Raw genomic sequence first — 16,087 nt, 5'->3', positions numbered from 1 at the left:
GACCAAGAGGATTCATGGCTCAAGCGGGAATAGGAGCAGGAGAGCTTGCTATGCCGTTCATGGGCGTTGGTACGGGTGTGCTGTCGCCGTTCAGTCCACTCTTGTCGCTGATTGCGCTGCTCTCGTCCTTCAGTTTGGAGTCGCTGGTGCCGGTGCTGTCGCTCTTGACGTCGTCGGCGAAGGCGCCCTTGCGGCCTGGCTGGTATGTAGGCACTTGCCACATGACGCCGGTGAAGCTGCGGACCTGGAATCCCTTCTTCTCCCAGCGACGGCACTTGGCCCCTGACCTGTCGAGGGCGCGCAGACGCTCGTTGATGGCTCCCAGATTTGCCTTGGGGCCTGCCTTGTTGATGGCGGCGGGTGCTGGGAAGGGCCCCTTGGAGTTGGGGTCGTTGATCATGTCACCCATCTTCTTCCTCTTTGGCCCTGGCTTGGCCTTGGATGGTTTGGGGGTTGCGCCTGGGCCATTCGCGCCAGCTTCCATCTGCGCAGCACTCCGCTTGCTGCCGGGCTTGGGGCCCTTCCTCTTCGAAGAGGGGGGCGCCAGCGACGACGGTGTGCTTCCGTTCATGTTGGGGGTTGAGTCGGCGGGCGTGGCAGCAGGTGAGGGCTCGTTAATCTGCGGCGCGGGTGTTGGTGGAGAGGGCTTGGCCTCTTCCTTGGGCGGCGTTGCAGGCTCGTGTGGAAAGTCTCGCAGAGAATCCGGTGACAGCTTGAGTGCGACGACGAGGGTCTTTGGTGATTTCGTGGTCATGTTCGCGTGCAGAGGAACGCGGCGATGATGGACGGAGATGGCTGATGTGGAGGGCAGCAGAGATGGTGGTGGTGATGGTTTGGCCTGCAGCGGTGAGGAGAGAGGACAGTGGCTCTGCCGGTCAGCGCGTTGGCGTGTCGGTGGCTAGGGTGAGCAGCAAGCTGGGTGAGCCGTGCTTCACAGGAAGTCGAGGTATCGTCGAGCTGATGAAGCGCGTCGAAGCAAGCAGAGCGTGGAGAGATGCAGAGGGGGAGTGGCAGGGAGAGTGGGTGGTGACGAAGGTTGCCGCGAGGGCAAAGAAAGGGCTTCGCCGGCCCAGCTGGGGTGGTCGGTTTCCCAGATCATATTGGGCGGGAATCGTCGCTAACGTTTTCTCATTGTATTCCGACACTCCCAAGAGGAGGAGGGCGCACGGCCCCCAGTCACGCTAGCCGCATTTGTGCTCTGGATATCTCGCTGTCGCTGCTGGCAGGCAATTATCGCATGTGCATCGCGTTTTCCATTGCGTTCTCCTGTCTGTTCTGCCCGTCATGGTGTGCTCGGCAGGATGTTGGCGTTCGACTGGCGAGGTCCGTGTGGCATCGAGCTAAATTGCGCGTTCCATGGAGCGGCGGGCGGTGCGGTAGAAGCATCGCGCATCGCCCACCCGGAGTCTGACACCAAACCAACCTTTTCTTCATCCGAGACGCTCAGAGTCTGCAGTCCATCGGACATGGTTCTATACTTGGAATGCCCTTGCTTCTCTGGGGCTCACCGCACTGCGACGCGCCTTGCATCCTCATCCATGGTTCTATCGAGGCGCATCAGCTTGCACAGTACCGCTGACTCTCATGCATCGCCCCTGGGCCTGATCACAATCCACAACCAGGGACGACGCCTACCAACCGAGGCCGAGTGACGTTTGCTAGACCTGCCGCCGCATCCATCGTAGCCCCAGCCATCCACGATTAATCTAGACAAGTTGCAGCATTGGTGTTGCCTTAGCCTTGCCCAGAACATGTTCAAGGTCATCACCTTCAGATCAACGCCAGGACAAGTTTCATCGTCGTTTGTGTGATGAAGCGACGCCGCGCCACGCCATCCGAAGTCAATCCGTGCCAATAATTGTGGACTCAAACATGTGCTACCGCCTGCCATATGGAGGAACACGGTGCTACATTTTTCTCAACACAATGCGAGGTGGGTACGACACATGTAGTATGTCAAGAAAAATAGTCACAACAACAAGACATTTTCGGAGTTCAATTAGATCAATCTTGCTAGTCAGCGGCAGATGGTCATTTTGCATAAGAGAGAAGAGTGGTTACCTAGCAATCGCAAGAAAACCAACACGTATTGAATTTGAGCAATCTAAACGATGCGCAATATGTTGAGAATGTAGAGGTCAAGACCAGGACAACGCCATTTAGACGCTCGTCTGCAAAATGAAAAACATGATTAGAAACCCTTTGAGCCGACTCCGTAACGCATTATCAAACATCATAGAATTTACAGTCACCCGCGAATTAGACGAGCATCTACTTCAATCGTGGAGCGAAGTGTTTGACTAGAGAAAGCACGGCATGTTAGAAGAACATGGAAGCTCATTCGCCAACATGGCATTCGAGTCGCGGTGCAGAACAAGGTAGCACGCCAACCTAGGAAAACACCGAAAATCATGGAGTATACGTTGAGGTTGGATCACATACTTTGCAAGTTTTTGGTTTGATGTAGTCTGCAGATCTGTCCAGGTTTTTTTCTTGTATGAGGTGGTAGTAAAGTATTGATAGAATTTTATCCTTAGTCCTCTTCACTGTGGCGTCAATCAACCGCTTATGCAATTGACGATGTCTTGAGTTCAAGCACACTCCATACAGTGTTATCATGTCAGCGCGCTCTTGTCGCGCGATGCTTCTTAGCACTTCCTCCCACACAGCTAGTAGCAACGATATTAGCAGCCGTCTATGCTTCGTTCATCAGCCTCGCCGTCTCTTCGTCCCGTTCACTGCAGTACCGTTAGCTCTCCTTGCCTCATCACCACTGACCGCCACCTCATCATCATTCATCCACTCCTTATTAGCGCCAGGACTGCGCCGTCTGAACTGACCAGCACCCACAGCCACCACCTCATCCTCACTATCGCTCGCCTCGATATCCAACAAAACGGGCATCCTGAACTCCGCGTCGCCAATTGCCGGTCCGAATTCCGTGGCCGAGGTCTTAACAGGGTCTACGGTGAGGACGTCGACTTCTTCGTCTTCGGCGTTGAGACGTCGCTTGTGCAGTTCTTCGAGAGGCTGGATGTCGAATTCGTCTTCGCGCTCGATGTATTCTACGTTTTCTTCTACTTCGACGAAGTCGGGGGCGAGGGCGGACCAGCGTTGGGGCTGCAGGATGGACCAGAGCCAGACGCGGCCTGAGTCTACTCCGACAGCGGCGACGAAGGGTCGGAATGGGTGCCACTCGACTACGGAGAGCTCCTCCTTGGTGCCTTCTAGGATCTTGACTAAACTGCCCTGGCCACGCTCCCAAACGTAGATGTGGTGGTTCATCCAGGTAGATGCTGTGACGTATTCGCCTGTGGGACTGAATGAGACGTGATTCCACGAGAGCCTCTGCACAAGATCCTGGAACTTGTGCTCGACTTCCAGCTGCAGCGTGTCAAAGTCCAACTTTGGGTCGCTCAGGTCTGGCAGGTGGAGTGTCCTGACAATGCGATCGCTCGAGTTGAGCACGACGTCCCTCCCTGATGGCGTCATGCGAATGTATACGATGATGTTGTTGGTGACGCGGAACGAGTAGCGGACGGCGTGTGTCTCGGTGTCTATGATGTTCAGCCACCCCTTATTGGTGCCTGCTATGATGTGTTGGCCCGTCGGCGTAAAGAGCGTCATGGTGGTCGTCTGCTTGGCGTCTTGCGCCGTCTGCTTCTCGGAGGCATTCTCGCGTTCTATGTCGGTTCGATGGGGCGCGGAGGAGAGGGAGTGTTTGACGGGGACTTCCTCAGACATGTCGACGATGACGGGCTGGTCTTCGAAGAGGGCGGCTACAAAGAGCATGCTGGAAAGCAATTAGTCAGAGCATTGTAAACGTGACTTGTATGCTCACTGGTTCTTTGGGTGCAGCTCCGCTATGAAGATGGCCGCTTCAAAGCGGACGGTGCGCACCCGCGAGCCATCCTTCAAGTCCCAGAGCACGCACTTCCAGTCCTGTCCGGCGCTGAGAAGATAGCGATCATTCGTCGACCAGCTGAGAGACTGCACCTGGCGCGTGTGGCCGCGCAGCTTGCGCGCAACGCCGTTTGTCTCAATGTCGAAGATGACGACGATGCCATCGTGCTGGAATCCAATCAGCGGAAATCACATGGCACGGCGTAACATTCGCGTACCCGTCCGGATGCAAGCAGATCGCCTCGGTGGCTGAAGCGAATTGACGTCGAGTGGCCGCTGCCTGCGCGTTGTCAGCTGCTGCCTGGTGGGAAAAGTAACCTGGGAACAATGTCGAACTCACGTAGGCGGCCGGTGATGACATCGGGGCAGTCCTGCGCGAGGACAAAGGGATCAACCAGCGAGAGATTCATGGTGGTGCACTGCAGAGGGCGGGGAGTGCAGGGCAAGGAACTCAATTGGCAGCATCTTTACAGACGCGACTGGTGAATGAAGTCCATAGGCGCAAAGTGAGCAGCATGGAATCGGCGTGGTCCCGTCCGCGATGGTCACTGCACGTGAGACTCGGCTAGTGCGTCAAAGCGCGGCCGCAACTCTTTGTCGCCTTCCGTCTCTAACAGCACGACGCCCTCACCACCACCCCACCCGCCATCACCAACGGCCGCTCTTACCTACTTAGAGCGCGTCTTCCACCTCGCCGACCCCGACAGTGCTCCCCCGAGCGCTTTTAATACGCGCGCACGCCTTCGACCCCGAGGCGCGACCCGGCGAGCCCCCGACCCCCGTCCGCCCTTTTCACGGGTACGACTCTTCGACCGCATCTCTTTCCGCGCGCGGCGCGCACTCAGTCTTTCACCAGGCGCCACAGCTCTCGACTCAGCTACAACGGCAGTCGCACCTACTACTTAATACGCGGAGGAACCGCCCGGCGTGGCCACCGCGACCGCCGACCGATAGTTCTCTCACCCGCACTCCCTTTCTACTTCAACCACCGCCAGGATGCCGCCCGGCGCCCCACAGGTGTCGAAATGTCCGCTCCGGACGATCAAGGAGATCCAGTTCGGGCTGCTCTCCCCCGAGGAGATCAAGGCCATGAGCGTGGTCCACATCATCTACCCGGAGACCATGGACGAGCAGAAGCAGAAGCCGCGCGAGCAGGGTCTCAACGACCCCAAGCTCGGCACCATTGACCGCATGTACTCGTGCGCGACCTGCAAGGAGGACATCCAGACCTGTCCCGGTCACTTTGGTCACATCGAACTGCACACACCCGTCTTCCACGTCGGTTTCGTCGTGAAGATCAAGAAGCTGCTCGAGACTGTCTGCCACACGTGTGGTTTGATCAAGGCTGACTTCGTAAGTCTTCCCGCGGAAGACAGAGACTTCAGATCCTAGATTTTCATGCTCATGCTAACTGCAACATCAGAACCATCCTGACTGGGCCGCCGCCGCCAAGACCAAGGATGCGAAGAAGCGTTTCGACAAGATTTGGCGCATGTCCAAGGGCAAGACCGTGTGCATGCAGGATGTGGACGACGGCAGCGACAAGAACAAGCTCCCCAAGATCGCCCACGGCGGCTGCGGCAGCAAACAGCCAGACTCTATCCGCAAGGAGGGTCTCAAGCTGACCGGCACCTGGAAACAGAGCAAGAAGGACGACGACGACGGCCAAGGCGACCGCAAGGAAGTCATCACACCGAAGCAGGCGCAGACTATCTTCAAGCTCATGTCTGACAACACACTCCAACTGCTCGGTCTGAACGCCGACTACGCTCGCCCCGAGTGGATGATTCTCGATGTCCTGCCAGTACCTCCACCTCCGGTTCGCCCCAGTATCTCCGTCGACGGTACCGGCCAGGGTATGCGTGGAGAGGACGATTTGACCTACAAGCTTGGAGACATCATCCGCGCCAACGGTCGTGTCGCAGAGTGTCAGCAGGAGGGTTCGCCTGCTCACGTAACTGCCGAGTTTGAGGCTCTCGTCCAGTACCACGTCGCCACCTATATGGACAACGACGCCAACGGTGTTCCTCAGGCTATGCAGAAGTCTGGCAGACCGCTCAAGACTATTCGTGGTCGCTTGAAGGGCAAGGAGGGTCGTCTTCGTGGTAACTTGATGGGAAAGCGTGTCGACTTTTCCGCACGTACTGTCATCACCGGTGACCCTAACCTGTCACTGGACCAAGTCGGTGTGCCCCGATCTATCGCACGTACTCTGACATATCCCGAGGTTGTCACCAAGTTCAACATCAGCAAGTTGACGAACCTGGTGCGCAACGGTCCTAACCAACACCCTGGTGCCAACTACGTCATCAAGGCCGACGGTGTCCGTCTCGACCTCAAGCACAATAAGAACCTCGACGACCTGCGGTTACAGTACGGCTGGAAGGTCGAGCGCCACATTGACGACGACGATGTCATCATCTTCAACCGTCAGCCCTCGCTGCACAAGGAATCCATGATGGGACATCGCGTCAAGGTCATGCCCTACTCAACATTCCGTCTCAACTTGTCCGTCACATCACCCTACAACGCCGATTTCGACGGTGACGAGATGAATCTCCACGTCCCCCAGAGCGACGAGACCCGCGCTGAGGTGCAGAACCTGTGCATGGTTCCCAAGCAGATTGTATCACCACAGAAGAACCAGCCCTTGATGGGTATCGTGCAGGACACGCTTCTCGGTGTTTACAAGATGAGTCGTCGTGACAACTTCATCCCCATCGAGCAGGTCATGCCCATCCTCATGTGGGTGCCTGATTGGGATGGTATTGTTCCAGAGCCGGCCATTCTGAAGCCCCGGCCTCTCTGGACTGGTAAGCAGATTATCAGCATGGCTTTCCCACGCGAGGTCAACATTGAGAAGAAGGAGGCGGACTCCAAGCCCAATGCATACAACGACATCGTCGACAAGTCGTTCGCTATCAAGGGTGGTCAGCTGCTTTACGGTCAGGTCACAAAGAAGATTGTCGGAGCCTCTGCAGGTGGTGTTATTCACATCATCTTCAACGAGCTCGGACCGGATGCAGCAGTCAAGTTCTTCAATGCCTGCCAGCGCATCTGTAACTGGTGGCTTCTTACGTACGGTTTCAGTTTCGGTGTGGGTGACACCATCCCAGACCCTGCCACCTCCGACAAGATTGCCTCCGAAATTGGCAAGTCCAAGGCCAAGGTTGAAGAGATCATTGCGACGGCTACTAAGGACGCGCTTGAGCCCATGCCTGGTATGACGATTCGTGGTACATTCGAATCCAAGGTCCAGAAGTTCCTCAACGAAGGTCGTGAGGGTGGAGGTACCGCGGCTCAGACCAGTTTGAAGGACTTCAACAACGTCGTCCAAACTGTCGTCTCCGGTTCCAAGGGTTCCACTGTCAACATCTCTCAGATGGTTGCCCTCGTTGGTCAACAAGCTGTCGAAGGACAGCGTATTCCCTATGGTTTCAAATACCGGACGCTGCCGCATTTCTCGAAGGATGACTACTCGCCAGAGTCTCGTGGGTTCGTCGAAAACTCGTATCTACGCGGTCTTACGCCGTCGGAGTTCTTCTTCCACGCCATGGCTGGTCGTGAGGGTTTGATCGATACAGCAGTCAAGACAGCTGAGACTGGTTACATTCAACGTCGTCTCGTCAAGGCGCTCGAAGATGTTATGGTCAAGTACGATGGAACTGTGCGTAACTCTATGGGAGATATTGTTGAGTTCATCTACGGTGAAGATGGTTTGGATGGCGCGCACATTGAAAACCAGTCCATGGATATCCTCATGGCTTCCGAGGCCGACTTTGAGGATGGATACAAGCTTGACGTTCTCACGACGGACTACCCGGAGATTCCAGTGTCGAAGCTGGAGGGTGCTACTATGTTCCAGGGTGACGTCGACGTTCAACGAGCCCTGGACGAAGAGTTCGAGATGATCAAACTTGATCGTCAGACTCTCCGCAAGAATGTGACCGACGAGAACCTAGAGTCCTTCCAGTTGCCGCTCAACATTCAGCGTATGATCCGGTCCGCCCAGGCGCGGTTTAATATCAACCCCGAGAAGGCTGTCAGCAATCTACACCCCATCGAGACCATCAGACAGGTGCAGGAGACCCTGGAGCGATTGGTTGTCATTCGTGGCACCGACGAACTGTCAAGAGAGGCCCAGAGCAGTGCAACGTATCTGTTCAAGGCTCATCTTCGCGCTCGTCTCGCATACAAGAAGCTTGTCGTTCAGCATCGCCTAAACAAGGAGGCCCTGAACTATGTTCTTGGTGAACTCGAAGACCGCTTCCTCAAGGCCGCTGTCGCTCCCGGTGAGATGGTAGGTGTTCTGGCCGCGCAGTCCATCGGTGAACCCGCTACACAAATGACGCTCAACACTTTCCATTTTGCCGGTGTGTCTTCTAAGAACGTCACTCTCGGTGTGCCCCGTCTCAAGGAAATTCTGAACGTCGCTGCCAACATCAAGACTCCGTCTATGTTGGTCCGCCAAACAGACTCCAAGGCCAGCCAACAGGATGCTAAGCGCCTGCGAAGCACCATCGAGCTCACTACCCTCCGCTCATTGACACAAGCTGTTGAGCTTTACTACGACCCCGACATCCAGTCCACGCTAGTTGAGGAGGATCAGGACATGGTTGAGTCCTACTTCATTCTTCCCGAAGAGGACGAAGTCATTGAGTCCCAGTCCAAGTGGTTGCTTCGAATCATCCTCGACCGCAAGAAGCTGTTGGATAAGAGTATCACCATTGGCGAAGTTGCCGGCAAGATCAAGGAAGAGTTCAAGCCTAATCTGGCAGTCATCTTCAGTGACGAAAACGCCGACGAGCAGGTCATGCGTGTTCGTTTCATCTGGGACCAGAACCTCCAGAAGGATGACGAGGATGAGGACGAGCGTGACGAGCGATGGATGCGCAAGCTTGAGAAGCATCTTCTCGATGACGTTACGCTACGTGGTGTTCGCGGTATCGAGCGTGCTTTCATCCGAGACCACATCACTACCGTTGAGTTGGCAGACAAGTCTCTTGTACACTCGAAGAACAAGGACGAGTGTAAAGAGTGGGTGCTCGATACTACAGGTACTGCACTGGCCGAGGTGCTTGCCATTGAGGGCGTTGATGCCACCAAGACCTACTCCAACTCCTTCATCGAAATCCTCGCTGTTCTTGGAATCGAAGCGGCTCGTGCAGGTCTTCTCAAGGAGCTTGGTATGGTCTTGTCCTTCGACGGTTCTTACGTCAACCATCGTCACATGGCCTTGCTCGTCGACATCATGTGCCAGCGTGGTCTTCTCATGGCTATCACCCGTCATGGTATCAACCGTAACGACACTGGTGCTCTTATGCGTTGTTCTTTCGAAGAGACAGTCGAGATTCTCCTGGAAGCTGCCGGATTTGGTGAGCTGGACGACTGCCGTGGTGTATCTGAGAACATCATGCTTGGTCAGTTGGCACCTATGGGTACCGGAGAGTTTGACGTGGTCATGGACAATGCCATGCTTCTCACCATGGTGGAGGACAACTCCAAGATGATGGGTGGCGCTGCTGGCGCTGGCAACTACCTGAGTGACGGAGCCAACACACCCTATGACTTGGGCTCTCCTACGTACGAGGGTGGCATGGGTGTCGGCTCTTACGATCAGGTCTCGTTCTCTCCTATGGCTGCCGCTGGTGGAGGTGACGATTCTGGTGGTCTTACTGACTATGGTCGTATGTACGGAGGTGGTGGTTTCAGCCCCGGCGGGTACGACGGAGGCAGAAGCCCGGGTGGTTCAGGCTTCACTGGCATGTCCCCTGGCTTTACCAGCCCAGTGTCTCCAGGCTTCTCACCAACTTCGCCTGGTTACTCGCCTACCTCGCCTGGTACTGCCAGCCCTCGTTTCGCTGCAACATCACCAGGATACATGGCTTCGCCTACATCCCCGCACTACTCGCCTACATCGCCTCGATACGGCTCACCCACATCACCGTCGTACTCACCCACATCTCCTGCTGGCTACTCGCCGACGTCGCCTCAATACTCTCCCACATCGCCCAACTACAGTCCAACGTCCCCAACATTCATGGGTGGCGCGACGTCCCCCGCGTACAGCCCGACTTCGCCGCAATACAGCCCCACATCGCCGCAGTACAGTCCCACAAGCCCTCAGTACCAAGCGAGCAGCAACAGGCAGTCTCCGACTTCACCCACGTCGCCGCAATACAGCCCGACGTCTCCTCGCTACTCGCCCACGAGTCCAGCAGGCTCCTTCTCACCTACCTCCCCGCGCTACAGCCCTACCTCTCCGGGCGGAGCGTACTCTCCTACGTAAGTACCCCTTTGGTCATAGTTGTAGACAACTCTCCGTTTTATCTTGCACTTGCTAACGTTTGTTTCAGATCACCAAAGCAATAGTTGGCTTGATGGCGATGTAGGTATCGGTGCCTTCTTTTTTCTCTCTCGATCTCTTCTTCTAGTTTTTGTGTATGAAAATGTTCTTTTCCTCCTCTCTCTTTGCCATGGATTGATGATCTGGGTGAGTGACCTCTTCCGGTGTGAAAATGTCGAGCAAGTGCCTTACCTGCTCCCCCTTCTCCCCCGAGAGTGCTCTCTCCTAGAACTTCATTCGTACATGGTCGCTCTACCCTATCACGGCTGGTCTCGTATGGCAGTCTCATGTCTGTGTATGCGGTGTGCCGTTCCTTTAACTAGGCTCACGGCACTACTACTGTCACTCACATGGAATCTGCGCAACGAGTGATGGGGCTTACTTCCCTCTTTTTCATGCTTTTGTGTACCACTATTATCCGAAGCTGCACGGTTGTGGCACCAAAAACCTGCTTTTTGCGCGTTTCTTCTTCTTTACTCTTGTCACGCGGTTCAAGATTGCATACAAACACCCTGAGTTCCCTTCTACGCGGCTGGGGGTTGTTTCACGGGCGTTTAATCATTGCTTGCTTTACTCCTTTTACCGAACTTACTTGCTACATGGGAAGAAAATTGCGCATGGGCGTTTGGAAGCGGAGCGTTGTTTTGTCGAATTCTTGCACGCCTTTGCCCTCATAACATAATCGGGGGCTTTCTTATTGAGAGATGGATGCTTGCGTATGTTTAGACAGACAGCCCGCTATAAATTGCGCTTCGATGGGGCTTTTTTACTTGCTGGAGGGAAAATGAGACGCATGAGGTGGGAATATAGAGTCACGTTGTTGCGTTGCTGCGCGTTGGCTGAGTCTGGGTGCTGGGTAGATAATTAAGAAGAAATATGACGATGTTATTGTCAATTGATGTTTGTTGCGTGTTGTGGTTTTGGTCTCGGCAGCTGCGTGATCACGTGTCTTGGTAGTGGGCCGGCCTTGCATTTTCAATGGCGGTCGCTTCTTCGCTCTTCCACCTCACTCCATCCCCGCCCTTCCACTTCCTGAACGCTGCACATTATCTGCTACTTGTCTTTGCAAGCGACGCGAACTCAGCTCACTCGCGAAACCATGCCAAGGTAAAGGCGCCGCTCTTGCTGGGCAACGGTTCCGCGGTTGCCGTTCACATCAGCGCGGTGAATGTACTTACCTCCAGGTTGTTATGTTAGCAAGTGCATCACGATGAGTTCACTCCGCCACTATACGATGCGCGTCATTACCCACGCTTGGACGATCGAGCCGCGGCACAAGACCATCGACCGCCTATTTACAACTACAGGTGCATTTCTTTCAGCATGCCTCGCTGCGTTTCACCAACGTCGCATGCAGCAGTCTACGCACGTCTTCTCTCAGCCCACTTGGAAAGCTGTTATACGTCACCGACTAGAAAGAGATAGTTTTGGGATTAATCTGATTATACTTTGCATTTGCGCTACACGAAAACACAACCATCAGGCTCGCTATATTATGCTGGGCACCGGGTTTGCGAGAATCAAGAACAACACCAACCGCGTGTACAAAGCGTCCCTACAAACGAGTCTTTGGGTGTTTTGGAAACATGAGCGAACATGACTTCAAGAACCCGGACGCTCCTTGATCGATCTTAGGACTTTTGTATAGTCCGTCTTGCCCTTATTCGTCTTGAGATTGTTTGGATTACGCTTGGCCTTGGCGTCTAGGTCTGGATTACCTGGGGCTGAATTGCTCACAGCCTTCCGGGCGTTGAGAATAGTGGCAGACGCAGAGGGTTGGGGCGCGGCGTTTGATCTGTCCTCGCGCAAGTAACTTTTGTTTTTCAGCGCTCTCTCAAGGTTGGAGACTCGACGTTCCAATTCTTTGGCAGTCGCAATCTCGCCTCTTTCGTACGCCTCGACAAACTTAGCCTTGACCTCCGCAATTTCCTCCAGGGCCTGCTCCTTCCGCTGGGAATCCGTCAAAGGGATTGCTGGAGCTCTGGTATCTTTGACCATACCATATGTGACGTTCTCACCCCAATTCATAAGATCATAGATACGGTTTGGGCCGTCCTTGTATACTGCTTTGGGGTGGTCTGTACATTGCTGCGATCTTACGCAGAAAGCATTCATGCACCTGACACGATAGACTTCACCCTCGTACGGAAATTCGATCCACTCTAGGCAAAATCCAAACTTGCCATCCTTGAAAGTCGCACGGTTCTTGGTGCCCTCGCCGGGCACGTGGTGGGATGAGTCGAAGCATGCGCCTGTGGCACCATTCTTCACATCATTGTTCCAATCTCCGCCTCTCCAAACTCTGACCGTCTTAGAATACAGGTCGTCAAGACTTTTGATGATGGAGTCATCCGGTTGTGTCTGCTCCGTGAAGGTGAGTCGAGGAGGGAGTGGCTTGACCTTCGTCTCATTTTTGGACTCCCCAGCGCCGTGCTTACTCTTCCAATCCTTGAATAAGTGCATCTTGAATTACCTCCTAGTTTTAGACCGGTAATATTTGTTATTCGAAGGACTGGGAATTAAAAGGGCTTTACAGCGACTATGTGTTGAGGCCGAGGATACAAATGGGATGGCGGTCCTCAAGACTGGGTGCTCAAAGAGGAAGAGACGGAGAGACTCGGTAAGAGCGGGTAGGTATCACAGGTTTAGGTGCTCTGTGTGTGCGTATGTTCTTGTCAGAGGGGCTACAGCTTTTGGTCGAGAGGTTGAAAATGCTGCGAAGGAGAGCTGGTTGTGGAGTAAACTGTGCGCGTATACTAATAGCAGAGAAAGGACCTTTTGATATACTGCGAGGGACCAAGGGTGAACGCAACAGTTGCAACTGGGTTGCCACAGTCAGCCTTGTTACGCTTGCCTGCGCTCTAGTGGTACACCATTCACCAAGCTAATGAAACATAGAAGACCTCGTACCGATTCTAGCAGAGTTCACGGTTGACTTTCACACATCATACAGCTGAGAGACTATTACATCCACAGATTCGGACAGCTTCGGGTCAACATCAGACACGACGACACCCCCTTCTACTTTATCGGCATTCTAGAAGATCAAAGACATCATCTGCAATGCAATACAGCGAGGTCTTGGTCCCTTAACTTATTTCCTTCATTGTGAAACTACACGGTATGTGGTATGTGGCCGACACAGAACCGCGAGATGTCTTACATAGTCCAGAACTTAGAGGTGACCGCTTCAGTGATCGTAGAAGCGCTTGCTATTCATTTCACTCATATGGTAGAAGTTTGTTGACAAACACCAAGGCTCGGGTAGGGGTCTTGGTTCAGTACGCCGATGCTTCCTGTGCACGAGCGTCTGTCATTTCCAGCGTGATTCACGCACTGGTCCCACAAAAGGCGCAGCCGTATTGACGTATATTCACTGTAGTTGCGACCCTTTCTTAATATACATTCTCCCCTTCGCGCCTTTGTCGTTCCTGGCCCTTTGTCTAGAGTTGGCGACTCAACCTCCAAAACAGCAGCACTCACTCCTTGAGATACCAATACTTGACCACCGAACTCCTATCTGTGCGCGCAGGGAATTCCGAGCCGAACCAATATACATTTACACCAATGTTCGATTTTAAGATCAAGAAGGGTGGGCGCATGGCGACTACGACCTTGCCTACCACCACCAATACGTCCGACGCTACTCTGCGTAGCCCATTAGAACGGGTGTTTAAAATCGGCAAAGCCATAAAGTACTCATTATCTACTACCCTGGGCCGCAAAACTTCTGAAGAGCCGTCCTTGACGAATCAGTCGAACTCTCCGATTCGTCTACCAAGCGACACGCCGACAGCCACGACGGGTTCTTCTCACACTTCAGAAGCCTGCAATACTGATCCAAACTCGCCATCGTCTTCAAAGTCAACGGCTGCAACCGAACGTTCTCTCCCACGTCTTAGCTGCGGCGAGAACTTCTTCGTGCCAGGCATCTCTCTTTCTCCCGAACTGCGTTCGGATCCAGAGCGATCACCAATCCAGAAGCAAGACAGCCTGTCTGTGCACTCGCCGGTACTTGTCGCCTGCGAGGTCCCAATAAATACCGTGATCCAAACCGAAGGCGAGATCTCTGCGAAGCCAAAGCAGCTTCCCGTGAAGAAAGAAAAGACACTTCGTTTTCCCGGCTGTCTGAAGGCTTTCTGGAAGAAGATCGCTTTCACGCAACATAGGGCCTCCCGACCCTCCAACTCCGATTCAAACAAGCCAAAACACAATGACGCCGCTATTGACTCAGGTACATTTCCTGGTGCTAACAAGGACAAGCATTGTCAAAGCGCGAACACCAATAAAGACCTTTCAGATGAAGGTGACGGCCCGCGTTGCGACTTCAAGACGATTGAGGCAATTCCCGATGCAAAGTACCGCGAACTGATCAAGGCCTGCGATCTTTCGTCTTCGCCCACCACTACTGTTGACGTAGTGCGCCGTGCGAAAGGCACTTTCAATGCAGCGACTTTCGTCACTGTTTGTGAAGGCGAGCAGACTCGCAAGTACGTTGTCCGCGTGCCTGGCCACGGTACGCGCGCACACTGGCAGGAGGAAGACTCCTACGTGCTGAAGAACGAGGCTCAGCTAATTGAGTACATTCGAAAGAATACAAACGCACCTGTCGCACAGGTGATTGACTACTCCACTGGGCACGATAACGCGCTTGGTTTCCCGTACATCTTAATGACGATGTTACCCGGCACGCCTGCGAACAATATCTGGTTTCCAGAAGATTATCCCTCCGTCGATAATGAGCTTTTCCAACATGCGGATGTCCCGCCTCCCCATATCGAAAAGAAGCGTCTCAAGTTCCTACGCTCTTTGGCACGGGTAATGATTGAGATTCAGACCCTTAAATTCGAGGCCATTGGAGCACCTAACTTCGACGACGACGGTAATTTCATTGGTATTGGACCCACGTGCCACTGTACATACGAAGATGGCGATGAGGTTTTCAAGCGTCCACCGGCTGCTACAACTGAGGAGTACATTCGAGCCCGCTTTGGAGCCAAGATAAGACAGATGAGTGCTGACAACATCGAACGCCTATGCAACGAAACATGGGAAGAAGACGATGGGCGTGAAGAACGTGGCGTCCGAGACATCCTCTATTTTATTCTCTATCACCAGTCGGTGTTCCGCGGGCAGCCTGGCGAGACTTTCACCCTCCATCACGATGATCTAGATCTGCAAAACATCCTTTGCGACGACGAGGGCAACGTAACAGGTATCATCGACTGGGACAACGCGATGGCAGCACCACGCTGCATCGGCGCCACAGCCGTCCCCATGTTTCTCCGAAGCGATTGGTTCCCAGAATACACATTTGGCCTCGATAAATCGCCGTACATGGCATGGAACCACGAACATTACCGCGAGATCTACGCCGCCGCCATAGCAGAAGCCAGCGATGCCGAAAACGCAGAGTTGACGCTCAAGTCGGGTCTCTACCAAGCCGCTGTCGCCGCAGTAACCCAAGGTGGGTACGCAGAGGGCCTCATAGACAAGCTACTCCGCGAGATACCTCATTGTCGTTTGAATTATTGGACGTTCATTAGGGGGCTGGGGAAGGGTGGCTGGGTATCTGCGGAGAACTTGCTCAAAACGCATTTTGCGCGCATCTTCGAGCCCGTGATGCCGCCTGAGGGTCTTCTTGAGGCGCTGGATCAGGAGCTGGAGATGCAGACTACTTGGTGGTCGTGCTGTGATGAGCTGATCGACTTTTATGAGGCTGAGAAGGGGGTGGATGAGGATGAAGAGGAGGATACAGAAGAACTCCCGCATAATACTGCCGTCGTCTCAGGTTGAAAGGAAACAGCGTCCACAACGCAAACAACACACTACGCCTCG

The 16,087-nt window shown here is 54.1% G+C and overlaps 5 protein-coding genes across 5 annotated transcripts; 2 read left to right on the top strand and 3 right to left on the bottom strand.

The window, feature by feature from the left end:
• Positions 1 to 19: 19 nt before the first annotated feature.
• Positions 20 to 754, bottom strand: J4E78_008690 (uncharacterized protein; the record flags this gene model as incomplete). Its single annotated transcript, XM_049369290.1, has 1 exon — positions 20 to 754. One exon carries the CDS (start codon positions 752 to 754, stop codon positions 20 to 22), a length of 735 nt encoding a protein of 244 aa, XP_049218991.1.
• A 1,955-nt stretch (positions 755 to 2,709) lies between these two features.
• Positions 2,710 to 4,313, bottom strand: J4E78_008689 (uncharacterized protein; the record flags this gene model as incomplete). Its single annotated transcript, XM_049369289.1, has 4 exons — positions 2,710 to 3,793; positions 3,842 to 4,071; positions 4,122 to 4,183; positions 4,244 to 4,313. 4 exons carry the CDS (start codon positions 4,311 to 4,313, stop codon positions 2,710 to 2,712), a joined length of 1,446 nt encoding a protein of 481 aa, XP_049218990.1.
• Positions 4,314 to 4,899: 586 nt separating this feature from the next.
• J4E78_008688 (DNA-directed RNA polymerase II subunit RPB1) lies at positions 4,900 to 10,295 on the top strand (the record flags this gene model as incomplete). Its single annotated transcript, XM_049369288.1, has 4 exons — positions 4,900 to 5,256; positions 5,327 to 9,624; positions 9,702 to 10,188; positions 10,260 to 10,295. The coding sequence occupies 4 exons, from the start codon at positions 4,900 to 4,902 to the stop codon at positions 10,293 to 10,295; spliced, it is 5,178 nt and encodes a 1,725-aa protein (XP_049218989.1).
• Positions 10,296 to 11,851: 1,556 nt separating this feature from the next.
• Positions 11,852 to 12,712, bottom strand: J4E78_008687 (uncharacterized protein; the record flags this gene model as incomplete). Its single annotated transcript, XM_049369287.1, has 1 exon — positions 11,852 to 12,712. One exon carries the CDS (start codon positions 12,710 to 12,712, stop codon positions 11,852 to 11,854), a length of 861 nt encoding a protein of 286 aa, XP_049218988.1.
• Positions 12,713 to 13,816: 1,104 nt separating this feature from the next.
• J4E78_008686 (uncharacterized protein) lies at positions 13,817 to 16,045 on the top strand (the record flags this gene model as incomplete). Its single annotated transcript, XM_049369286.1, has 1 exon — positions 13,817 to 16,045. The coding sequence occupies one exon, from the start codon at positions 13,817 to 13,819 to the stop codon at positions 16,043 to 16,045; it is 2,229 nt and encodes a 742-aa protein (XP_049218987.1).
• Between the last annotated feature and the right edge of the window lie 42 nt (positions 16,046 to 16,087).

The sequence above is a fragment of the Alternaria triticimaculans genome (assembly GCF_023758025.1).
Source record: "Alternaria triticimaculans strain BMP 0046 chromosome Unknown scaffold_16, whole genome shotgun sequence".
Classification (NCBI taxonomy): Eukaryota; Fungi; Ascomycota; class Dothideomycetes; order Pleosporales; family Pleosporaceae; genus Alternaria; species Alternaria triticimaculans.
This window is presented reverse-complemented; position numbering and strand designations above follow the sequence as displayed.